This window comes from Columba livia, chromosome 12 (genome assembly GCF_036013475.1).
Source record: "Columba livia isolate bColLiv1 breed racing homer chromosome 12, bColLiv1.pat.W.v2, whole genome shotgun sequence".
NCBI classification, from domain to species: Eukaryota; Metazoa; Chordata; class Aves; order Columbiformes; family Columbidae; genus Columba; species Columba livia.
The window spans coordinates 20,518,801-20,544,030 of NC_088613.1; the positions used below are offsets into that span (position 1 = coordinate 20,518,801).

Consider the following 25,230-nt stretch of genomic DNA (forward strand, 5'->3'; position numbering starts at 1 on the left):
GGGCCAAGATGTGCCCATAAAAAATGTTTATTCCTTAAAAATACAAAGTTCATCTGCAATGACACTATTCAGAACATTTCTTCAGAAGGGTTTTAACCTGCCTCCAGTGTCAGGAGCAAGGAAGGCAGCCCCACCTGTGAGCATCCCCACCCTGACCAAAGGGTCCCTTCGCCCTCCCCGCGGCCTGCACCCAACCAGCTGTGCTCCAGCCCTGGGAATCCCCGGCTCCCAGGGCTCTCCCTGGAGACAGATGGTTTGGTACCTGCAGTGGCATCTCACTCGCATCCTCACTGTCCAGGGAGCCCATCTGCAGAATGGATGAGGCCTCAAGGAAGTCCCAGTCCCTCTGGAAGGGCCTTGGTGAAGAAAGCCTGGGCAGGAGAAGCAGCAGGACCCAGGACTCATCTGGCCCCTATCTGCTCCACAGGTCCCAGCTCCACTCCCTCCCGCTGCCCCACAGAACAACCTGCCCGCTCCACCACGGAACTGCAGCCAACAGTCTGAGCCGCTCCCCAGAGGAGCTCCACAGCCACAGCAGCTCCCACCGCAGGGGTCTCTCGCTGCCCAGGATGGCCTGTCCGAGCCACAACTCCCAGCTCACACCCTGCGGCCGACGCTGGGGAGCGCTGGGGCCTCACGAGCCTTTCTGCTGCATTGGCTTCCACATTTTGTACCAGCTCTGGCGTGGCCAGCAGGCCCAGGGCAGTGACCATCCCCTGCACTGGGGAGGCCAAACCTCGAATCCTGGAGTCAGTTCTGGGCCCCTCGCACCAAGAAAGCCCTTGAGGTGCTGGAGCGAGTGGAGAGAAGGGAACGGAGCTGGTGAGGGGCTGGAGCACAAGTGTGATGGAACGGCTGAGGGACCTGGGGGTTCAGCTGGAGAACAGGAGCTGAGGGGAGACCTTCTGATCTCTGAACTGCCTGAAAGGAGCTTGGAGCATGGAAGGGGTTGGTTTCTTCTCCCAAGTAACAAGTGATGGGACAAAATGGCCTCAAGTTGCGCCAGGAGAGGTTGAGGTTGGATGTGGGAACAGTTTCTTCCCCAAAGGGCTGCGGGGCATTGGAACAGGCTGCCCAGGGCAGTGCTGGAGTCACCAGCCATGGAGGGCTGGACAGACGGACATGAGGTTCTCAGGACATGGGGCAGTGCCAGGGGTGGGTTGTGGTTGGACTCGATGATCTTAAAAGTTTTTTCCAACCTAAACTGTTCTACAATTCCATGATTTTATATTCAATGCAGCCAGCGCACCCCATTCATCCAGCTAGCCTGCTCTGGATGCAGAGTCAAGACATGCCTTCCTAACTCCATGGCTGCCCTCTGCGCTCCACAACAGTCCAGTTTGCAGCCGTTTCTTTCCTCCTTTTCCTAAGGAGAGGTCTCTGCTGAACACAGGCCACCTGCTGAACATAGTAACTGAAAGGGACAGGAGGACAATGGTGACAAGTCCCTGCCTGGCACAACAGGCCCATCTCCTCCGTGCCCATCCCACCTGCGAGGCAGACACGGATGATGGGTACAAGGCTCTGCAAGCAGAACCAAACAATAATAAGGACAATTGTTGATCCAGCTTGGAGAAGTCACCATGGTTAAGACAGTCTGTGGGAAACTGCAGCGGGTCTGTGGAATCCTTGACAGAAAATATGGGAGTAGCGATCAGCCTTGAAGATATGAAGATTTACCCTTGAGAAGGATGGGAGTAAAGGAGTATCCGGAGATATGGAGTTGTACCCGTGAGAGAGAAGGGGATAGAAGAATAACATGGATGACAGAAAAATTAACCCATGAGATGTTAGTGCTGTAACTTGTAACCAATGGTGAAAAGACACATGAACTTGTAGAATTGTATAAAAATGCACTTGTAGCAATAAATGGCACCTATTACTTTCATCTTGAAAGAATTTGGTCCATGTCGTTTGTCCGTCTCAACCGTGACAACAGTCTACAGTCTGTATCACAACCACTTCCATAAAGAAAAGAAGGCAGGTCATTGTCACAGAAGACTCCCTTCTGAGGGGAACTGAAAGCCCAGCAGCTCAGACTCACTTCTTAGAGGAGTCTGCTGCCTCCCTGGGGCCAGGATTAAAGATGTGAAACCTCCCTGCCCTGCTACAGCCCTCAGATTATTCTCTGTTATCGATTTTTCAGGTAGGTAGCAATGGATTTGCAACAAGAAGTCCAAGGGTGATCATGAGAGACTTCAGAACCATGGGACAACTGGTCAAGGGCTCAGGAGCACAAGTAGTGTCTTCTGTCCCTCCAGTTCTAGGAATGGCAAGGGGAAAAACAGAAGGACCCAGCAGATCAATACCTGGTGTCGCAGGCACAATTTGGGTTTTTTTGGATCATGGGTCAGTTTAAACGACACCAGGGCTGCTGGTGACAGACCCTTTCAAAAGGAGAAAAGGATCCTTGCACAGGAGTTTTCAGGGGTCATTGGAAGAGCATTAAACTAGATTCGAAGGGGGAAAGGCATAAAGCCAGGCTCAGCAGAGATGAGTGTGTGGGCAGCACACCAACAGTTGAAGGACAGAGTGCTAGCGGGTCCTTCTGTCTGCCCCACAACATGCTGAGTACGCTGGATCACACTGGAAGTGTCTGTGCAGTAATGCACACAGCACCTTTGCCTCCTCAGTGGGGCAGGGCATGGAGATCCACATCGCAAAGACACAAAGGTCATTGATGTGTTACAAACCGGGGAGACAACTGAGAACAGTCACATAGGAACCGGGGCTGCTCCCCTCAAAACGGCGGCAAGATCAGCAGCCCAACTGAAGCGTATCTACCCCAACACACGCAGCGTGGGCAACAAGCAGGAGCAGCTGGAAGCCAGCGTGCGGCAGGAAAACTGTCATCTCCTTGCCATCGTGGAAACCTGCTGGGCCGACTCGCACAACTGGAGTGCGGCATTGGATGGCTGGAGTCTCCTCGGCATGGAGAGGCGAGGAGAGGAGGAGGGTTTGACTGTCTAGAGCTTGACAATCCAAATGGCAGCCAGTCATGAGTGGTGCCCCCCAGGCTCGGTGCTGGGGCCAGTTCTATTTAATCTCTTGTCCTGGTTTTGTTAAAAACAAGTTTCTCTTTTAGTGAATTTGCCTGTCAGCTAAAGCTTCATATGAGCTGCATTTTCCTGGAGAACCAGATACATGTTTTGGTAAACACAGCAACAGAATGTGAAGTTATTGATAAGGATGGATGGACATCTCGCGAGAGGGGCAACGAGAAACAGGTGACCAAAAACTGACCAACTGTGTAGAACATCCCATTCACGTGATACTTCATATAAAAGTGGGAGATCACGAGGATCTCGTCCCTTTTCCCTATGGTCGACATTAGGAGAGGACCTTGCGAGTCGTCCCTGCGAACTGAGGCCAGTGACAGACTGAATCCAGCTCCGGTTGGCTGCAGAGTCCAGTCCAGGACTTCGGGTGCCGGCTCTGCAGCTGCTGAGACTTTCAAGATTGGTTTTGTACATTTTGTATTATTTTCTCTATTTTATCAGTAGCATTAGTAAAACATTGTTAATTTTCCAACTCTCTTCTCTCCGTCCTTCTTTCCCTCCTGATCGCCTGTGCTGAGTGGGAAGGGGGAGAGGGGGGATTGAAGGGGGAAAGTGGCGGGAGAGGGGGTTAACAATACACCTGCCAGGGTTTTATTGTCACCCCGCAATCAAACCCTCGACATCTCTTTAGCGATGATCTGGACGAGGGGATTGAGTGCACCCTCAATCAGTTTGCAGACAAGCTGGGGGAGTGTTGATCTGCCTGAGGGTAGGAAGGCTCTGCAGAGGGATCTGGACTGCGTGGATCGATGGGCCGAGGCATTTCACCCCACACCTTACCAACCTTCCACAGAGGGGTGGGGAGGAGCCTGACATTCACTGAGAACATGAGGAACAGCCTTTGGGAAGATTCGGGAGGAGAAAAGTCTGTGCTGCTTGTAGCATTTCCAGAAGCTCAGTCTGCAAAGCAAAGCGGGTGGAGAACGGTGGTGGTAAGTCGTTACTAAACCAGAGGTCTGATGTAGGCGCTCTGCTCCACCCAGATCAATAGAAAACTAAATACAATTATGTAAGAAATTATTTACAGAGTGACACTGCAATTCAGACCACCAGAACACTGCCAGAATCATACTGGGCTCCTTAAACTCTCAGCTTAATTGTTAAACCATTAGTAGAGAAAACAGCAGAAAAAGAAACAATTGTTTGGCTCAGAGAACTGAGACATCTAAATCTTCTTCTGTGTAAACATATCTCAGTTTTTTATCATAGAAATGTCTAAAAAAAAGTCTTTTTCTTTCCTTTTGGTGGTTCTACAAACCAGGAAATGCGTCTTTGTTGTTGCTTACGAGGACAGTCTATGGCTGTTCCTACCGGTAAAAAGAAGGTTCAGAATGAGAGATTTGGGTGCACAAAACACGTACAACATCGGCAAAACAGGTAGTCAACACGTTGTGCTTAAAAATATCAGACAGGAACTTTTTTCACAAAATATATTGACCAAATAACTGAACAAAGAAGCTACAGAACTTGAAGTTTCTTCCATTGCTGCTCTGGACGTACAGTTTCACTTACATATTATCCCACCCGAGTCCATGATGCGTGCAACACTATCATAATGAACAGAGGTAAGAGGATTTCTTGGTGTACGTATCCCGCTGTCGTTTTCATCATTAAGTCGAAGCTCAAGTCATTTTCAACCCATCAAAGCCACAAAACTTCCACCTTTTCTCCAGGCTGGCCCCGACCCCACTGAGCTCCTGCCTGAACGTGTTCTGCAGTCGAGTCATGAGAACTTCCACTTCTGCGGTGCAAATCTGTGGGAACAGAAGGAAAACGTCACTAAAAATACGGACGCTTTTGGTTACAGAAGCCCTGTAATGACTGGCAATATTCAAGCTCCTTTAATTGCTAACACACACCTGGGCTTTGCCTACATGTCCCGTCCGATACTCATAGTGATAATCCTGGCACAGCACAAGTTGTGCACCTGCCACGCTTCAGGGTGCAGATACATCAGACACTAGAAATAACAGTAAAAGGACCATCCTAATATTTCACGCTGTGAAATGGAAGATAATGGATTAAAAACTTCCAAGCATTTAAGTAACTGACCAGCAAGTACTTTTACCAGTGCTGCACATACGGAGCTCTCAGCTACTGGGTACAGAAATCAGAAACAGGGGGAATTTATATCCACATTCTGAACAGTTCCTGCCCCTCACCAGACCAGGGCACTGTCACCCTTCCAAGGTGCACTGTACGAGCTGCAACTAAAGCTTCTGGAGTGTTTTCCCAGGGTTGAAGGAGGGCACGTACCTGCCAGCATCCTTACCCAGCCACACGCCACCTACACCATCCGCACCAAAAGTCAATCACCCATGGGCAGACAGGCCTGGAAATCTGACTGCTCAGGCATTCACTACATATAATTAAAGTTCTGCAAGTGAAAAAACTTCAGGATGCTGCAAGTTGACAGTTTCAGAATATATAAGGAGTGAGAAGGTCATGTTCACCTTCTATTCAATTGCCTGCAATGGTTTCCTTATTGCAACAGAAAAATGAACACCTTATTTGTTATATTCACAAGAATTCAAGATAGTTTCTGCTGTGTATCTGGGACTGCTCTGACACATTCAGAACTCGCTCTGCACAACAACCTCATCCGCTTGCTGGGCAGGCAGAGCATTAGGAAGTATTTTTGGACAAAAACACAGATATTTGCCGAGAGTGCAGAACACCGTGACATCCTTTGTACACGTTGTGTTGATCTACCACACTCACTGTCTCTATTTTTAACTCCCTTTACAGTCTGCAGAGTTTGCAGCTCTGTAGAGTCTCCAGGTGCTTAGTGACCACGCAGCTCAGCGGTGTTTCCTCCTGCTGAGGTTCCATTTCAGTTTGACCATTCTGTCACGTCAAGCCTGATCCCACTTCATGGCCTCCAACACTGGACTCCAATACAATCCACAACTGGATTTTCCAGGAGATAATCATGAGTCACTTCCCCAACTCATGTTGGACTCTTGCCTTCCCAAGGAGGCATTACATTGTTCTCTGGGTTCACTTTCTGTGTGTGCCAGCACGAATCACCATGCTCAGCTCGCGCTTAGCTAGGGAGAAGAGGTTTGAACCTCCAGGAGTAGACAACGTACACACAAAGTGTGTTCACTGAGCGCATTAGCGCTCAGGTGCATTCCTCTGAAAGCCATTTGGCAGCAATCACGGGTCCACAGTTTTCAAAATGTGCCTAGCATGTAATAAAGATTAAGAGCACCCGCTTTGCAACGTGGATTTACATTTGGTGGAGGCACTTTTGTCATCAGGCTGCTCTGCAATCGGGCAGAAACAACGGTCCAAGTTTTGAGAGAGATGGAGAACCAGAACAAGGTCAGGCTGCCGATGGGTTTGGTAACACATGAAACAGAGAGCGGACACCCCGGGAAGAGCATCATCTACACTGCCCAGCACCTGTGATGCACACAGTGCTACGGACAGTTTCTGTAAGGGCTGTTTCACAGCCTCAGACCACGCTTGACCTTAATTTCTGCTGACCTGCTGGCCTTCTTGGTGAGACTGATGGGCAGGGAGCAGGGGAAAGATGTTCTTCTTCCTCTCCTGCTGGCAGCTCCAAGAAACGAGGTTCTGTTCTCAAGTGCTCCCCTGCAACCCGACCCCACCTCACACCCAAAGACCTGCCAAACCTCCAAAGCAACACCCCAACTAACATCGAGCTCCTGCAACAACAGAAGAGCTAAGACAGAACCTGAAGAACAAATGGGCAGCCCCCTTTCAAGAGACCAGGTTTGCCTGAGTGTCAGCGAACAATAAAAAAGACCAATGCCATCGGCGAGGTTAAGAGATCCACTTTTCCCAGGGCTCTTCTGCTAAGCTTATTGAAGAAATGTCAGCAGCCCTTTCCTGCACTGTAGGTTCCAAAGAAGTGCCAGAAGTCCGCAGGATACGATGGCATTTTTTTAGGAGTTCCAAAGAAAAATAAAGGCAGCTGTTCACCTCATACACAAATTCAGAATGAGAATAAGGTGGTAAATCATTAGATAAGTCTTAAAAGGGCTGGAGTGAGCCTGGAAAACACAGACCAGCGAGCTGCGCTTCCTTAGGATGGGACAAATTAAGCAGTAAGTTCTAAGCAAAAGTAGCTGAAAAAGTTCAGGTCACAAGAGATGATTTCAATGCTGGGAAGCCTCCTGTTCCTGGGGCACTTTAAGGAGTGAGATGGAACTGCCTTGAACCTTCAGCCACCTTTGCACAGTCGCTCCTCATTTACTCCCAAAAGGAGCCTGAAGCAGCGATACACAGAAATACTGCAGGAAACGGTAGCTTCTTGTTGTACTAAGGAAAATGCGTTAGCACTGCTCTTGTTCTGGCCCTTCTTGACCCCCGCACCCAGGGCTCAATCCCTGCACTTGGCACAGACCCCTGCAAGCAGGACTGCCATCCAGGGCTTATGCTTTCTCGCATTATGAGGCCATTGCACAGCATCCTCCTAAAAATGACCTCACTGACGGTATCAAAACGGAGACAGAAAAGGCTCAGTGAAGGGCTTCAAGATCAGAAATATGGAAAAACTTGGCTCGGAAACACAAAAACAATGTGACTGTTCAGTTTACAGAGAATATATACAAAGAGTGGCATGGCAGATGTTACAAGATAATAAACTGTATGCAAGAGGCCAGTTGTTTGTTCTTTTCCTTTGAGGTCATAAGGATAAGGGGAACAACAGCAGCCAACTTAAACAGAATAAACAAAAATACATTTCAGATGGAGATTTTCAAGATGGAATTCACCACTGTCAAACACAGCCAATGTCCAAGGGTTTGCTTGACTTATGAGCAGGATTACACATGAACATCCGCAGTAAGAACATATTCAGCTCTGTATTTATGTTAACATTACGCTGGATGAGGGCTATGGTAGAACTTGGGTTGCTTTGAGCAACCTGACCTAGTGAAAGCTGCCCCTGCTCATGGCAAGGGGGTGGACTAGATGATCTTTAAAGGTCCCTCCTAACCCAAACGCTTCTGTGATTTTGAGAGAGTTCACCCTTTCCCCCATCCTCTTGTAGGAAATTATTCCAGTTAATACAAACCAGTTCTTAGTGTGCAACCCCCACCCCACTCCCAGGGAGGGAGTGAAGCTCTTCTACACAGACCAAACACACTCGGGGCACAAACACACCAACCAGGCTGGCTCGGGGGCCTGGGAGGGCTGATATACCTACTTTGCTGTCCAGACGCTGCAGGTAGGAACAGATGTATTCTATGCTTGCTCCAAATGGGTGAACGTGAAGAAATGTTGAAATGATTCCTGCGGAAAGGAAAAGCAAAAACATCATTCTCGCGAGACAAGAGCCAGCTGAGAACACCAGCTCCCCGGCACCGGTGGCACAGCACACAGGGATCCAATCGGGCCATTTTGGTTTTAAGTACAGCAACGTTTAGCTTGTAGGCTGCAAAGGAAACAACAAGTCACCAAGGCAGCTCGTGAGCACTTGAAACAGACTTTACCACTCTCATGCCTTGCTGAGTAACGGTAACACGCCCAGTGGTGAACCATATGGAAATGATCATACCTGTGGGGACGTAAGGCCTGAGGAGAGGGAAAGCAGAGCTCTGCTCCAGCTGTACCAAAGGGCAAGGAGCAGGACAGGACAAAAGGCAAATGGGGAGAGCAGCAGTGGCATGTGTGTCTCATCCAACAGTTTTGCAGCACTCAGTTAAACAGAGTAACCCAAGTTTGCGCCCTGTCACAAAGAGGCACCTTGCAGCCCATGTCCAGGATTGTACATCAAAGCCTGACTTGCATTTCTGACCATTGTGTGCAGGAAAAGGCTGTGCCTTCGGGTTTCTCCAAAGTCCCTTCCCCAGCTCATGATCTGGCACAAACAAACAGATCCATCCGGATAACAATAAATGATTCCTTGTTATTCTCAAATCAGATAAAGAGGGATGACTGAGAAGAACCTGTCTGAGTGACAACAAACCGAAGAAAATGCCTTGTCCCATAAAGAAAAGGACTTCTATTCCTCCTTTTCCAATGCTGCAGAAAACCCCCAGCTCCCCTGTGTTTTGGGCTGAAAAGTCATAGCATGCCATGTTAGGCTGTTTTTCAATATTGCCAGAAATAGGCAAGGGGAAAGGAAACAAAAAGGTTAGCAGATATGCCTGCACTGTAAATCAGAGGTCAGCAATCCCTTTGTGAGCAGCACTTTAAAACGCTGGCAGTATTTCCCATCCCACTGAGCCCAGCCTTCTCTCCCTGCCACCCTTCTCCACTTTTCTTCCTCTCTGGCTACAGGTTCTAAAGCCAAGAGAATTTCTCTCCGTGGGGCCCACAGCACACCATGCTCGACCTAACGGTGTGTGCCCCATTGCTGTGGGGGCCACAAACGCCATCCACCCCGGGACACCCTAGAGCCACCAAGATGCTGAAGGGAGTGGAGCATCTCCCGTGTGAGGAAAGGCTGAGGGAGCTGGGGCTCTGGAGCTTGACAAGAGGAGACTGAGGGGGGACTCATTCCTGGGGATCAATATGGAAAGGGGGAGTGTCAGGAGGATGGAGCCAGGCTCTTCTGGTGACAACCAGTGACAGGACAAGGGGCAATGGGTGCAAACTGGAACACAGGAGGTTCCACTGAAAGAGGAGAAGAAACTTCTTCATGGTGAGGGTGGCAGAGCCTGGTCCAGGCTGCCCAGGGGGTTGTGGAGTCTCCTTCTGTGCAGACATTCCAACCCGCCTGGACACCTTCCTGTGTAACCTCATCTGGGTGTTCCTGCTCCATGGGGGGATTGCACTGGATGAGCTTTCCAGGGCCCTTCCAGCCCCTGACACTCTGGGATTCTGTGTGACACTAAAGTCTTCGAGCCTGTGACACCACTTAGGACGCTGTAAGGCTGATCAGGTTCTAAGTGAATGAAGACAAACCCTCCTCTGTAACTTACTATAACACCTTCAGCGATGACTCTAAGAAGAGCAACTCGCACTCCAGTACGTGCTGACCGGGACTGCCAGCACACACCAGCCCCCTTTGCACGTGTGTGGTTTGGACTGAGAGGTGCGCAGCGCACGACTTGCACGTGAGCAATGCACCAGGTGGAACCCTGACCCCAGCAAAGCTCGAGGCCTTCCTTGGTTCGGGGACTCCCACCTCCATTGGCGTAACCAAAGGAACAAGAGGTGGCCAGCGGGAGCTGTGAGGCCACCTTGAAGAACTCCAACTCAGTTCGAGTCTCCAGCATCGTCACCAAGCCCGTCAAAAGAACCTACCAACTAACAGAACTTCTCGTTCAGATTTCACAGGACTGTTGCTCAATGTCTTCTCAACCGGACATTCCTTCTCCTGGCTGCACGCACAAACTCTGGATGCGCTGCTCTCCTGCAAAAACACCACAGGGTTTCCACACACCAGCAGCACAGCAAACACACAGCAAGCACAGGCTCAGTCAGACTCGACAGTCTGTATTTTTGCTTTCCTAGAATAGAAAGGAAGCCCTGTAGAGACTAATTCAGATATAGATATTTATTTTCCAGATGCCTAAACTGAGGCAATATGATTAACAAAGTGCCCAGTGGCTGCCAAGGGTTTAAGATCAGACTGTCTTTGACTTGAATTTGTGGTACTGAATCAAAACAATATTTTACATATTTCATTATCCCCAAAACAAACACAAGACTGCTAGTGATGCAAAGACTTGGTGGATGCACTAAAAGCAGCACTTTATTCCTAAGTTTTCTGCGGAATTCCAGTGGTCTGAGCGCTACAAACAGCTGTAATTGGAAACAGCCTCCAGCCACCAGCAAAAAGGACTGGACTTGGGCCAATAACCAAGACAGAATTAAACAGTCCCTTGGGTTTGCTTAACTTCTTATGCCAGTGCAATTCTCAACTAGATGGGACTGAAACTGTGCAGGCCTGGCCCAAGCAGGCTGTGATCTGCTTCCACGGGAGAAACTAAAGGTCCGCACCATGGAAAGTAAAGGTCCGCGCCAACTTTGAAAAATCGCTCATTTTACAATGAGGTGTCGCTGCTTCCCTTGGTAAGATATTCTGACTCAAGTAGCAGAAACACAGACTTACATTGCCTTGACAATCAACTGCATCTCTCTCCTTGTCCTCTTCATCTGCTATGCTCTGCTATATAGAGGTAAAGAAAAGGAAAGGTTACTGGTGATAGTCTGTTAATTCTGTTCCGTGAAGATTACTGAAGATTACTGGGATACAAAACCAGTTTTACTTATTAGAAAGCCATTTATTATCCTCTCCAGCTCATGGCCCAAGAAGGTAGGGCTAAAGATTGAAAATCTGAGACAAGATCAAGTATTTGGCTCTATGGCCCTTGGCGAGAACTGCTGCCTAATGTCCCTTGTCTATCCTGTATGATTGTGCCTGCGCTATAGAGAAGAGGATCAAGCATGTTTAGATTCCCACATGGGTCCACAATCACAAGACAGAGTGGATCACACTTGACAAAAAATGGTATTTATGTTTAGAATAAATCCAGCAAGCATGAGAGTATTACAACACTGACAAAAACATTCAATTCAATTCAATTGAGACCACTTTTTCTTAACTTTTAAAGCTCAGGTTGCAGAAAAACACATTTCAGCTGCCATACCGCTGTACACTATAAAACAATACAGTTTCTTAGGTGGATTGTCGCACAGGTACATGAAGCCAGCAGCAAGTTCATCACTGATATATGCTCTCCAATTTGGCAGGTGATTTTTTCTGCCTTTCCAAAGCTGGTCCTAAGCTAGGGCAAGGTATCTTGTACACTCTGTCCTTTACTGTGCTCATGATGGACCACAAAATCCAAGGACTGCGTTTACTACTGAGAATAAGGAAGCACGGGGGTGGTACATACCTGCTCCTTCAGGTTTTCTAATAATGTCTCCATTTTCAGTTTTTCTTCTCTCACTTTTTCTAGCTCAGCTTCTCTCTTCTTGTATTCATCTTGTACTTTCAAAAGATGCTGGAAGAGAAAAGATAAATGCAATTCTTAACTTGCCTATCACCTCTTAGTATTTTCAAGAATAGAAAATTATTAGGGGCTTTTCCACAAAGACCAGACGGACCATATTCGGAAGGGTTAAGTATACAACAATAAGAGATCTTTTCTGCAATGTACCTTAGAAACACCTTTGCCTCTTAGCATGACTTTGTAAGCATGAGGCAGTAATTCCATCATCAACAAACCTCCTTTGTCCCTGAAATAAAGCACGTGTTATGCACTTGACTGTGGGCCTGACCCACAGTAATGTTAATTCCTCCTCTCCCCCGGTCTGGGTCATTCTGTGGCCATACAAACAGCACATGAGAAAGAGCAGCACTGAAACAAGCTGGGGAACTCACCCTAAAGTCTTCCTATATCTCTAGTTCCACATCAGTACAGTGGTGTCTTGCTATTTAAGAAAAGACTCTGAAACTGCTACTAGATAAGGAGATTCGCACCATGACCTGTACAGTTTCACGCTGCAGAAAAACACAACGGCTGCTCCCACCCCGACATCAGCCCAGCAGTGCAACAAACAACCCAGCGAGTCGTGCGCCCCAGCCCAGCAAAGCTCAGGAGAAGGGCTGGGGGTGAAGCCCAGCCCACGTCTCGGAGGCGAGCAGGAAACGCTCCAGCCCAGCCTGGTGTCTGTCAAGGAGAACCAAGCTGTGGCTGTGGATAGAACAGTGTGCTTGCAGAGCAAATATGTGCCCTTGGATGCATCCATGATGAGCACAAAAACAACCAACAAACCAAAGTATGATTGATCCCCCATCGGAGCCAGCAAAACCAGCAAACTGCCAACAGCACTGTGCCTCCCAGAAACGGGCAAGATCGAGTCACCAGGAGGAGACGAGCTCAACTGCTAACATGGCAAAGGCACTAGCTTAGCGGCTTGCCTAGGTCAAACCAGGATACATAAATACACAGTCCAGTGAATGCTTTCTTCCATGCTTAAAATACCCCTAACGAGATGTTTACTTTAATATTTTTCTCCCTTAACTAGAAGAAAAAAGAAAAGTCATAATCCTATTCATTACTAGTTACAAACAGCATCTTTTTTCAACAAGGCAGTTGCTCCAGAGTCTTCTCCCAACACCGTTCATCCTGGTAGTGATGTAAAGAGAAACTTGGCCTGCCTGACACCTGCAAGAAGGGAATTCTGGCTCATCCTACAGTGTCCTCCCACCCTGAAAGCTGATGGTGATGACAGAAGGTTCTTCCTGCCAGCTCCAGCATCACAAACACCAGTTCTGTCAGTTCGGATGTCAGGTTCATCCAGAGAACCACCACAGCCTTCACAGAATTCTTATTTTAACAAGTTCTTACCTAAACTATTACATGCTCTATATGCTTGGTTATCAGTCTGGCTTAATATCCCAAGGGCTACTGTTAAGGTTTTATGAGGACTCAAAGCGCTCTCGATTCAGCCCAGGGAAATCCCAAAGAACAATACATGCCCTACACATTTCTGTGAGAACAAAAGCCCAAAGCAAGCTTGGGATTTCCCACTTTCTTGCTTATGCTGGTAACTGGGATCTCCCCCAGTTATGGAGACTCAGACTCAGCACTTCAGAAGTCACGGTGTGGTCAAGCGAAGAGCACACAAGGAATCCATGAACTACAGGTTGTTTCCAATTGACTTATCAGTTCATACACAATGTTCTGAATGCTTGGTTGTTTAGGGTTTCTGTGGCAACACTGGAAATGAAAAAAGGCTGCGTGGAAGTTTTGACCCCACATAAAAACATAATGCCTTTGCTTGTGTTTCTGCTCCACAGCACAGCCCCTTTGCCTTTATAGCGAGGCCCCAGCTCTAGAAAAGTCCAGGCCCACCTTCTGCATCCCCTGCAGAGCCTGCTGGAGAAGCTTCATCTGCTGCTCCTTGGTTGTGTCGTCATCCCTGCTGGCTTTGCCCTGCTCCTGCTTCAGCAGCTCCACCTCGTTCCGGTAGGCATCCAGCTGCCAGCGCAGACTGTCGTTCTCTTCCTTCAGGGCTTCCACCTGTGATACCAGCGCTGGAGAACAAGGCAGGGAGAGAGCAAAAGTCAAACAACTGCGAGCAAGAAGCACTTGGGTGCTCTCCCCCAGCACCCAGGGCTCTGTAGCTCCCAGCACCCAGTTACAAATCCAGAGTATCAAAACTAATTTCTCCCAACCACTGTTTGTGTTAGCTCTTTAGGAAACAAGCTCCTCTGGACAAAGAGCAGCTCTCAGTAGTGAATGCAGTATTTAACCTTGAAAGAAAACAAAACAAACAAAAAAAGAAGCAAAAGAACATATTGGGGTGAAATGACCATGCTGGTTAGAAGCAGGTTTCCTAACCAGCAAAGCTGAAAGACTCTGGGAGAGGTGTCCCTGGACGCTTCAGCCAGAAGAACGTGTCCATCAATCATGGGAAGAAACACCTGCTCAGCCGGGTGTCCACACAGGGCTTGGTAAATTCAGGACTGGGATTATACAACGTGATGGCAGCAAAGACAGGCCCAGCAGGTTCCAAAACACAGCCCTGGTGCAGAGGGCACAGCCTGGCATCCTGTAGCCTGGCATCCTGTAGCCCTGCTCGGTACTCAGGCCACGGCCAGAACACATGCAGGCTGGTTTGCCCAGGACTCGCACGCTGTACTTGGAAGAGAGACAAGACATGCTGCATGGGAAGAGGGTGGGTTTGGGTGGGTTTATTTAACTGCCCCCTCTCATTCTCCCAACCAGTGAATGTGTGTTGGGCCCCACTCCAGACAGCTACACATTCTGAAAGGAAGGACAGCAGGCGATACTCAACTAACGATAGGACAAGGGGCAATGGGTACAAACGGGAACACCGGAGGTTCCACTTAAATATGAGAAGAAGCTTCTTCCCATTCCAACCCGCCTGGACACCTTCCTGTGTAACCTCATCTGGGTGTTCCTGCTCCATGGGGGGATTGCACTGGATGAGCTTTCCAGGGCCCTTCAACCCCTGACATTCTCTGACTTGCCCCACAACCTTCATGATGGCATTTCCTAAGCTGAATGCTGGACTTTGTAACCTCAACATCCAGGAAGGTCCTTCAATGCATTTCTGGACTATTCATCCTTGGTTTCCTGCAGACGAAGGGAGAATGGGTATTTGGACAGTCAAGTTCTTGTGTCAGCCGCAGCCAAGGGCATTTCCAGCTGTATGATACAGGAGCACTCAGCTGACCACACAGCCTTACTACGGCCACATTTGCCACTGTCCCCTCCGCAAGCGCTGCTGCTGCTCAGAGCACCAGTGAAGCCCAGCGCCCCAGCACGGGGATCTGCTGCCGTGTCCATGTGTCTCCAGTGCCGGGCAGACCAGCAGGGCACACAAACAGGACGGCACAGGGTGATGTAGCTGCAAAAGCACAGAGCAGCTGTGCAGGCGGCTCAGTCCCCCCGCACACTTCGCCATGAACCCCCATGTCACACTAGGGACTGCGGTTCAGACGCAGCGTTAGGTTCCCCTGACCATGGCGGGGAGGATCAACAAACAGCAGCTACAGAACCAGGCACTGAGAGGAAAACAAACTCCAGATAACTGCAGCTGATTTTGCTCCACCTGTGACAATTCTGAGGTACAGAACAGTCAGAACATGACTCCTGAAAGAAATCACTGATGAGACAAGTACTTTGTTTATGAACTGCAAAAAGTGATTTTACCTGATTCTTCTGTTTCTTTCATCTCTGACGGATCTTCTATTTCTTCATCAGACATTTCCATTTCCTCCTCTCTTCGAATACCCATTAGTTCATCATTATGAATGTTACGAATTTCCTAAGGTTCAGAAAGTAGAGGGTTTTTTAAAATACAGGTTGCAAGGAACAGATTGGTTGGATAAAGAGATGCTGAAATCTAAGTCTGCAAAACGCAACTCCATGATACAAGAAAGAGGAAACAATAAAATAATATTTGGCACAGACTATTAGATCAAGGACAATATTTAGCATGAGTCAATCTGTCAGTGCTATCAGAATTACCCACACTGTAGTTTCTCGGTGACCCCTCTCCCTGCATCTGCCCTGCTTAACGTCCACACGCCTCTCCTACCTTCAGCGCTGCCCAACCTGGAACCTCCACTGGGTCGCTACCTCACGTCTCCCCGCTGGCAGCATCTCTAGACCAGACTGACCTGCTGCCAGCGCCTCCCCTGCTCCGCACGCCCAGGGGCTGCACCACCCTTCCCTGTCCCATCCTGCCCCGCTGGGTTCCAGCCCCACGCTCTCCATCACCTGGGTAGGACGCCCCACTCCGACTGAGCAGGACTTTGGTTCAGCCCTCCCCGACAGGTATGTCTGAGTGAAGTCAGCCCTGCTGTGCAAACCGTGAGACATTGTGCCAGGCCGTGTCTTCTCAGGAGCTAACGGTCCCAGCCCCAGCTGGGACTAGAAAAATCATCATAGAATCTTCAGAGAATGTCCCGGGTTGGAAGAGACCCACCAAGATCACGGAGTCCAACTCCTGTCCCTGCACAGGACACCTCACAGGTCATGCTGTGTGTCTGAGGATGCTGTCCAGTCTCTTCTTGAACAGGCTGGGGCCGTGACACCTCCCTGAGGAGCCTGTTCAGTGTCCAGCACCTCTGGGTGAAGAACCTTTTCCTCATGTCCAACTGACCCTCCCTGGCACATCTTCTGCCATTCCCTGGGTCTGTCACTGTCACAGAGAAGACCCTGCTCCTCCTGCTCCTACTGAGGAACCTGCAGCCCCATGAGCTCTGTGATCAGTCTGCTCTGCTCCAGCTGAACAAACCCAGGGACTCCAGCCGCTCCTCATACGGCTTCCCCTCCAAACCTTCACCAACTTCATGGCCCTAGATCAAACTAAACCTGCTACAGCTGCACACCAGCACAAAACCCACCCGATGCTATAAATACCTGTAGCCCCCCCGAGCCCATGGAGCTCTCTGTGCGGCACCAGGCGCACGGTGGGGATCTCCTCTGAGCAGGGACACCTCTCGAGGTTTCCCCACCAGACTGAGAGACCCTTAATCCAGCATCTGATATCTATAATGAGCTAAGTGACATTTTACATTATGCCTAAAAGCATATTATATGCTAACAACATTTATATATATGTATACAAGGAAAGGCTGAGGGAGCTGGGGCTCTGGAGCTGGACAAGAGGAGACTGAGGGGGGACTCATTCCTGGGGATCAATATGGAAAGGGGGAGTGTCAGGAGGATGGAGCCAGGCTCTTCTGGGTGACAACCAGTGACAGGACAAGGGGCAATGGGTGCAAACTGGAACACAAGAGGTTTCACTATAATAGGACAAGAAACTTGTTCGGGGTGAGGGTGGCAGAGCCTGGCCCAGGCTGCCCAGGGAGGTTGTGGAGTCTCCTTCTGTGCAGACATTCCAACCCGCCTGGACACCTTCCTGTGTAACCTCATCTGGGTGTTCCTGCTCCATGGGGGGATTGCACTGGGTGAGCTTTCCAGGGCCCTTCCAACCCCTGACATTCTGGGATTCTGTGTGAGATATCTCCAGCTATAGCTTAATTATTAGAACTATAAGTAGCAGTGTGTTTGACTGCTGTCTCATCATTGTCAAAGCGCCACTGCCACATCACTGTTTAATTACAATTCAATTATTGCTTAATCACTATTTGATTTCCATATAATTACCATTCATTCATTGATTAATTATCACTCGATCATCATCTATTCACCAATAGACGTGTGGTGTTATCCACACAATTCACCTCTTTAGTTAATCCCACAATGATGACTTCTCTTAATGATTCACCTGTGAGAGCAGCTCCCCTGGTGCTGTCCCCTCCTGACACATCTGCCCAGCGTTTCCTCCTCCTGCCACACAACACATCCTGCACCTTCCAAGCACTGGCCTATATGGCACAGCCTTGGCCCACATTAGGGATCAGAAAGGAGCAGAGATGCTCCCTCCTGTGCTGGTCTCTGAGCTTCCCCAGCTCCTACTTGTGTGTGTCCATTCTGCTCCATCCACCGTGTCCAGGCAAAACTGGCCAACCCCACCTGCTCCTATGGACAAGAGCCCTGCTCCATCCTCTGCTCCATCCTCTGCTCACACTGGGCAGAAATGGAGCTCTGCACAGACACCCATCAGCCCGTTTGCAACCTCAGCCTCTCCACACCCCCTGCAGAGCAGGACAAGCAACATTCAGAAAACAAGTGAGTTACTCAAGGAGATGGAGATGTCAAGACCACTCACCAGAGGCTCGCGCAGGCGGCCAACTGTCCCTACCCGATGCCAATTTACCACAACTTCACTTGGATTATACACCTCAGAAACAGCCATAGGAGAAAAGATACAGAAGATTTGCTTATGGAATAAAATTAACATCCAGCTCTTTGTAGATTTTACTCGAATAGCCTGAAAGTTTCAAAACCTCTTTTTGCCAGCACCGAGGACATGTGCACCAAGAGCAGCCAAGAGGGAATCGTAGCATCATAGCACAGCTTGGGTTGGAAGGCACCTTCAAGTGCCATTCAGTGCCCCCCCTGCCATGAGCAGGGACATCTTCACCAGCTCAGGTTGCTCAGAGCCCCGTCCAGCCTGGCCTGGGATGTCTCAGGGATGGTTCATCTACCCCCTCTCTGGCCAACCTGGGCCAGGCTCTCACCACCCTCAGGGCCAACAATTTCTTCCTCAATGTGGAAAGCCGACCATGGACACCTTGGGGACAGCAACAGGGAAAGGGTGAGAACAAGGCAGATCCAGGCACGACAGGCAGTGCTGGCTACACTTCCAAAGCAACTGCTGCCCCAGAGACCACCCATAAACCAGCAGCTGGGTTGAAGACCAGAGAACCATCTTCCCACCATCTTTAGCTGACTGCTCAACAGCTGAAACCCTAAAGCAGCCTTGAAGCTGGAGAAGACTGTATGGAGCACAGCATGCAACAGACCCTACACCACGGATCACCAGCACCCTCACTGTGCCCAAGGGAGCCATGGATGGGTGAGGAAAAAGCATCAGAGAAGGCAAATACTTGAGAGAGGCCCTTCCTAACCAAGGGAATATGCTGGCTGGTAGCTACTGTAGCATAGTGGTTCTCCAGCTCTCAAGTTTCCACAGCTTCTTAATGAGCTGCCTGCTGTCTCAATGACACTGCTGGGAAAGCCACCTGAAGACTAAAACCCTGGCGTAGCCTAACTCCCCAAAACACTCCCATTCCCTGAGCTGCCCACCAGGCTCTCCTCCAATGCGGTGACCCACAGGATTAAAGTCTGCCAAAAGCTGTCCCAAGAAGATGCACCTTGTGGGTCCACCTTCCTTAAAGAGAAGACCCTAAGCTTGGGGAGACCATCAGGCTGAGCCCAGCAGCAAGTGCTCCTGGAAGAGGCCTCAGCAGTGGTCTCACAGCCTCTTCCCACTGGGAGAACTTACCTTGGAACAAAAGACAGCTCCAAATGGAGAGAGTGCTCCCACCCCAGGCACAGTAAGCAACCTCAGTAAGCAGGAGAGAACAGGAGCACCAAGCTCAAAGCAGAGGCATAATCTGAATCAGACTCTCCACCTGGCCTATCAGGTATAAAACGAAACATCAGCTCCTGTAGCTACTACAAAAGGTTTGACTCGGCGGGATTTGGCAAGTCCCAGAAGTGCAAACTCATGGGGAGATCACAGCTGGGAACTTCCTAGGGAAATAGCCATTTAGAGTTTGCCAATGTTGATAAGGATCAATCGTCTGCTTTTGGCTGGGTATTATCTAACCCCACAGTTTTTCTCAGGTCATAGTTACGTGGGAAGGTGTCCTGCATACACAGTTTTAGAATATACTTAATTTAGGGGTGACCACTGTCAACTTTGCCCATGATTCAAGCTCCACCCTACTTTAAAAGCTTAATGAGCACGACAAATACAATTTCTCACTCTTCCCTTCCACATTTTTCATACCCCATGGTGACAATACTTCCGTCACCACTTTGAGCACTAACCTTTCCAGGGAACGGACATGGAAGTGAGACTCAAGGAGAGACAAGCTGTGAGCAGGAGACCCGCCACGGGGCTCTTTGCCACTCTTGGTAGCCCTGCACGTCCCCCGGAGCACAGACATCTCCTCCTGTCTTCCTCAGCCAGACACACAGCAAGACAAGCTCCACTGCCAGATGCAGACAAGCGACGTGACATCCCTGCCAGGCAGGTGACAGCAGGTGGCGTGTATCTCACCACTGACTCCAGACAAACAGCTCCCAAACCCATTGCTTTCCTAGAGACGGCCTTTCTTTACCTCAGCTGGATTCTTTCTGACATTGTGCCTGACTCCAGAAGGATTTGATAAGATCAGATAAGGGACTGAGAACTGTTCTTGCCCTTGCAGGAAGCACAATTGGAGTGAAATGTCCTCTTCTATCACCCCCCCGCTTGTCAGCACCTCTAAATCCTGTATTTCACTAGTAATGTCACTGCATGGGATAAATACACAAATATGAGAACATTCTCCCTCAGACTCTTCAGCCGCAATTATTCCCACCTCTCAAGTCGGTCAATAAAAATGTGATAAAACAGATCTCTGATGAAGCTTATGATTGTGGTGGTTTTGTTTAACATCTCTCTAGAAATCCCTCTTGCTTTAACATTAAAACCAGCAGAAAACAGATAAATCGTTATTACTATTGTGCACAACTTCAGTCAGCATACAGATCCCAATGTACTGCTACTAGTAACACAAATACCGAAAGAAAACGTATTACCTGTAGCACAACAGACGACTGAGTAATTCCCACCTTACACTGTGAGTTAAGGTGGTGTTATCCACACAAGCATTGTGCAAACTTAACATCAATATCCTGAGAAGAAAGAGACTGTGCTGGAGGATCTAACACAATAAAAAATTACCAACCTCTGCTTGTTTGCACCACACGCTGATGTTCTTACGCTGAGCTTTCGTGAAATGGTCCCAAGCCTTTTGTTTGGAGGCAGAATGGTACACGGCCACTATCTGCTCGACTGGAGTATCAAATCAGCAGTCAAATCAGGCCAGAATATCATCCAGAGAGCACGAACAAGAGGAGTAAAGGAGTAAAAAAGTGGAATCAGGCAGGTGGTTTGGCTAACCTTTTCTTATAACACTGTACTGTGCCGAAGCTTTGCTCAGGGAAGGGGGCTGCGCCTGGAGAGGAAAGCGTGGCCTTCACCAGGCCAGGGACAAAGGTTCGGAGTGTAACCATCGACTAGGAAAGCGGCATCTGCTCTCAGCTAGGAAAAAAGGCACGCGTTGTGCCGAAAAATAGTCGAATACGCCGTGCAACGCTGCCAGCGAGGGTCACAGGTACTCACCGACACAGCACCTGCTGTCAAAAATGGGATGATTAAGCACAAAGCTGGCACTTTGGGTACGGTCCCAATGAACGGTGCCACAGCCCACCCGTATGCACAGCGGGGAATGGATGCTGGCATCAGCCAGCAACCTTTTTGGTTCCTGAGACTTATTCCTTCTATTTCTCCAGGTTTTTGGAGAAATAAAGCACCTCTCCTGGGATGGGAACTCAGCCAACAGCAGAAAGCACAACTACCTGATTTTTTTATGCTTGTGATGTTGTAGTAAGTGTAATTCTTACAAAATAAAATAAGCGCTCTGCTATTTAGATGAACTTACGAGTGGCTGAGATATCAGCGGTGTTATAGAGCGCGGTTGCATCTATTACAACTCCCTCTGCAGTGCTTACTACATCCCTCTCTGCTCTGTATGACCATACTTTTCACCATAAATAGAATTTTAAACAAAATGAAGTACCAAACAAGTAGCAGCTGAAATTATTGAATGCAAAACCAAAAGGTAAAAATGTTCACAATTTAGCCAAGGGGCTCAAGGAGACTCGGTACAATTGTGGAGAAGATATCAGTACAATTGTGGAGAAGGTACTCTTAAAAAACAAAAAAAAGGTAGAAAAAAACCAATCCATGCTCACTAAAGTAAGGATGTGTAAGAGGCAATGAGCGGATTGAGGAACTGCTATAAATCACATCTCAGACTAATACAGCCCATGCCTCTTCCTTGATTTCGTGGCTTAATAAAGTACTGGGATTTGAAAGAGCCAGGTTCAAAACGCTGTTCTGCAACAGGTTTTCAGTTGTGACTGAGGACAAGGCGTGGGGAGCGCTCTGCTGCATCCTACCTTTGGCGAATAAATCCTGCATACTTCGCCGAGGCACCAGATTACCAGGAACTTACCTTGTCTGTGCACAGAGGAGGAGTTGAAAAGATGACAGAACTACTAATGTACTATAATTAGAAGAGGGAAAAAATTAAGAATTCATTCTCTCCTCCCCCCAGATGTGGACTCTTACTCCAATAAAATGTACCACAGAAACTTTTGCCACGTTTATGATCTATGTTTATAAATTAACTGTAGCTGAATGGAAATGATTGCTCCTTCTTTTCCTGAAGCCCTTTTAATGTTGCCTCTCCAGACTCTACAAATAAAGCATCTTCCCTGCAACAACAAAAAAGCAACATTCAGCATGGAAACACTACTCACACTGAACCAGAATCCCTGAGAGAGCAAGTTTGAATTTCTCTTTAGCTTCTTCCATCTCCTTCTCGTGAGCTGCTTTCTCATTCACAAGCCTGCGGACGTGGCTGTTGGCCGACTGGATCATGGAGTAGAAGTTGTTGGCAGTCCTCCTGTTCACCTCTCCACGCTCTATCCAGGTCAGCAAGGTCTGTATGGCTTCCAAGAACTTGGTGTCATCTGCAGCAAGAAAGGACACCTTTACATCGCACAAGCCCGGGGTCACCCGTGCAGCTCTCAGATCCTTTCCCTGGCACTGCTCAGCTGCTCTCTTGCAGAAATCAACTTACATCGGGCAGCTGATCGCAATTCTTGAAAGCACGGTATTATCTGAATACAAGGCTATACAAAGGAAGGCAAGTCTAACATGAAGCTGATGTCATGAGGATGGAGCCAGGCTCTTCTGGCGACAACCAGTGACAGGACAAGGGGCAATGGGTGCAAACTGGAACACAGGAGGTTCCACTCGAATATGAGAAGAAACTTGTTCGGGGTGAGGGTGGCAGAGCCTGGCCCAGGCTGCCCAGGGGGGTTGTGGAGTCTCCTTCTGTGCAGACATTCCAACCCGCCTGGACACCTTCCTGTGTAACCTCATCTGGGTGTTCCTGCTCCATGGGGGGATTGCACTGGATGAGCTTTCCAGGGCCCTTCAACCCCTGACATTCCGTGATGGAGCAAACCATCTGTTGAGGTGCAACAAGAGGACCAACTGCTACAAACGTACTGGAAAACTTCATATGCCTATTCAGATGTACTCTTCCATGAAAGAAAATATCAGCCAGCTCCAAAAGCATCAGGCCACACACAGGTCTTGGGCTTCAGAGAAGGTCTTAGGACTTAGACTAGTCCTTTTAGCATGAACAAAAATGGTTTGGAAGAAACTGTTGTACTCAACTATGGGTTTGTTTTTACAAAAAGACAATTCTGAAGAAGAGACAGCTACGAGAGCTGCAGCGTGCAGGCTGAGGGCTCAGTCTGAATGGGCTCTGCAAGGTCTAGACAGCACCATCATTTCAGCTCAGCAAGACAACCACTGGAGAACACAAATCTCTGAAGGGCGGCCATGGGCCGCAGATCCACTTACCCTTCAGTTTCTCAGCAACAACACTGCACTCGTGGTCGGAGTAGTGCACGACGGGAGGCGGGGAGGGCGGGCGGAATCGCTCCTCTTGCAGCCGCCGGCGGTGGCGCTCCTCCCTCGCCAGCATGCGCTGCTTACATTCCCACTCGTACAGATCATCCCGAGCCTGAGCAAAATCCACGTGCAGGCGCCCGGTGTCCTTCTTGTCAGTGCTGGAGCCCAGCCTGATGCGATAGCCTGGCAGTGATGACAGTGTTGGGACGGGACAGGGGACTTACCTTACACTCCAACCACCCATCAGTGCAAGTCCCACTTTCCCACAGAGCCAGAAAACCTCCGAACAGAAGAGTTTACTGAAGAGTTTAACACACAGAAAGCAATGCTGGAGGAGAAAGTATTGTCAGGGGCTTTGCTGCTATCTGGCTGTGTTTTGCACATGCTGGGTAAGATCTCACGTGGGCCTCTCCCCCAGGAAACACCAGCCGGTACTGGGTCTCGAACAGCAACTGGAATTGTAATGAAGTTGGACCAAGGGTTGGACTTGATGATCTCTGAGGTCTTTTCCAACCCAGTCAATTCTGTGTTTCTGTGAAAGCTCTCGAGCTGGGCGACTAAGCCCAGCTGTTCAGATGCGGAAGGCAGAACCGTCTTTCACACTTCCACAGACTCCAAAAGGTGAGGATGGGAAGGGAGGAATGGGAGGTGAGACACGGTAAACAGGGCAGCAGGTGGATGGCAGGAATCTTTGGAACAGTCCCCATCATCCAGTGGGAGCGGGAACAGGGTCAGCAAACAGACACATCCACTGCGTGGAAACTCCTCTGACTCCAGCGTGGTTTGCAGGACTCCTTTTCTGGAGTTTCACATCAAACGTGCTAGAAGGCTCTCCTCTGGGATTCAGAGGTGCTATGTACATACAAAAATCTGCATTACAGAGAGATGTTGTACAAAGAACAAACCCAGAAGCAATGCCTGCGTGTGGATGACTGTGCACACAATCACGGCTGCAGGCAGGAGGAACTATAAGCAGAAAACACCTGCAGCTCAAGGGGCTGCTTTGGCTGTGTAGAAAGGGTAACCACAAAGAGCCACAGCTCTTACCAACAGGGCATTGCAAGTCTAACTCAATTCAGCAGTCTCTGGAATGAGACGCAATGTAGTCAATACGGACTACAGAGAAGTTTCCATTATGTTCAACAGCAAAGAGCATTATCTTGACAGTCCCACCTTTCTGGAGAGAGTATGGACTTCGAAGGCAGTTCCCTGGTTTGTTAATATATTGAAACGATGAATTTGGAAGGGATTTTAGCACGGAAATAGGAAGTATTACTGTATTTTTCTAGAATGGTGAAGAGGCGGGTGGAGAGCCCGGCCTGCCCAGGGCAGACGTGACCAGCACAGCAAACGCGGGCCTGGCTGGAAACGCACAATCAGCCATCCGCAGGGTCTGGAACGCCAACCCTAAGGTCTCCGTCCTCCATAGATCAAACCTCTTAAACCCTACGGATGCAGAACAGGGGTTCCCTAAGCAAAAGGAGCCCAGGGCTTTCGGCTCTGATAATTAACTGGGAAAGAAATACTGATAAGTCAGACAAACCTTCCAATTAACAAGCAGTTGAGAGCAACTGCAAATTTTTAC

General features: G+C 48.9%; 1 protein-coding gene across 10 annotated transcripts in view; it reads right to left on the reverse strand.

Moving 5' to 3' along the window:
- Positions 1 to 11: 11 nt before the first annotated feature.
- ENOX2 (ecto-NOX disulfide-thiol exchanger 2) overlaps positions 12 to 25,230 on the reverse strand; it is a 57,606-nt gene continuing 32,387 nt past the window's right edge. For 7 of the 10 annotated variants that reach the window (XM_065028117.1, XM_065028116.1, XM_065028122.1 and 4 more), the window contains 10 exons: positions 23,595 to 23,828; positions 22,478 to 22,690; positions 20,839 to 20,945; positions 15,674 to 15,788; positions 13,847 to 14,028; positions 11,882 to 11,989; positions 11,095 to 11,151; positions 10,284 to 10,392; positions 8,239 to 8,324; positions 12 to 4,813 (listed from right to left, as the gene is read on the reverse strand). In XM_065028117.1, the coding sequence (XP_064884189.1) occupies positions 4,682 to 4,813; positions 8,239 to 8,324; positions 10,284 to 10,392; positions 11,095 to 11,151; positions 11,882 to 11,989; positions 13,847 to 14,028; positions 15,674 to 15,788; positions 20,839 to 20,945; positions 22,478 to 22,690; positions 23,595 to 23,828 (1,343 nt within the window). In that variant the 3' untranslated portion in view covers positions 12 to 4,681. The remainder of the gene's footprint in view (positions 4,814 to 8,238; positions 8,325 to 10,283; positions 10,393 to 11,094; positions 11,152 to 11,881; positions 11,990 to 13,846; positions 14,029 to 15,673; positions 15,789 to 20,838; positions 20,946 to 22,477; positions 22,691 to 23,594; positions 23,829 to 25,230) is intronic. The other 3 variants (XM_065028119.1, XM_065028118.1, XM_065028124.1) reach the window with 1 other exon arrangement.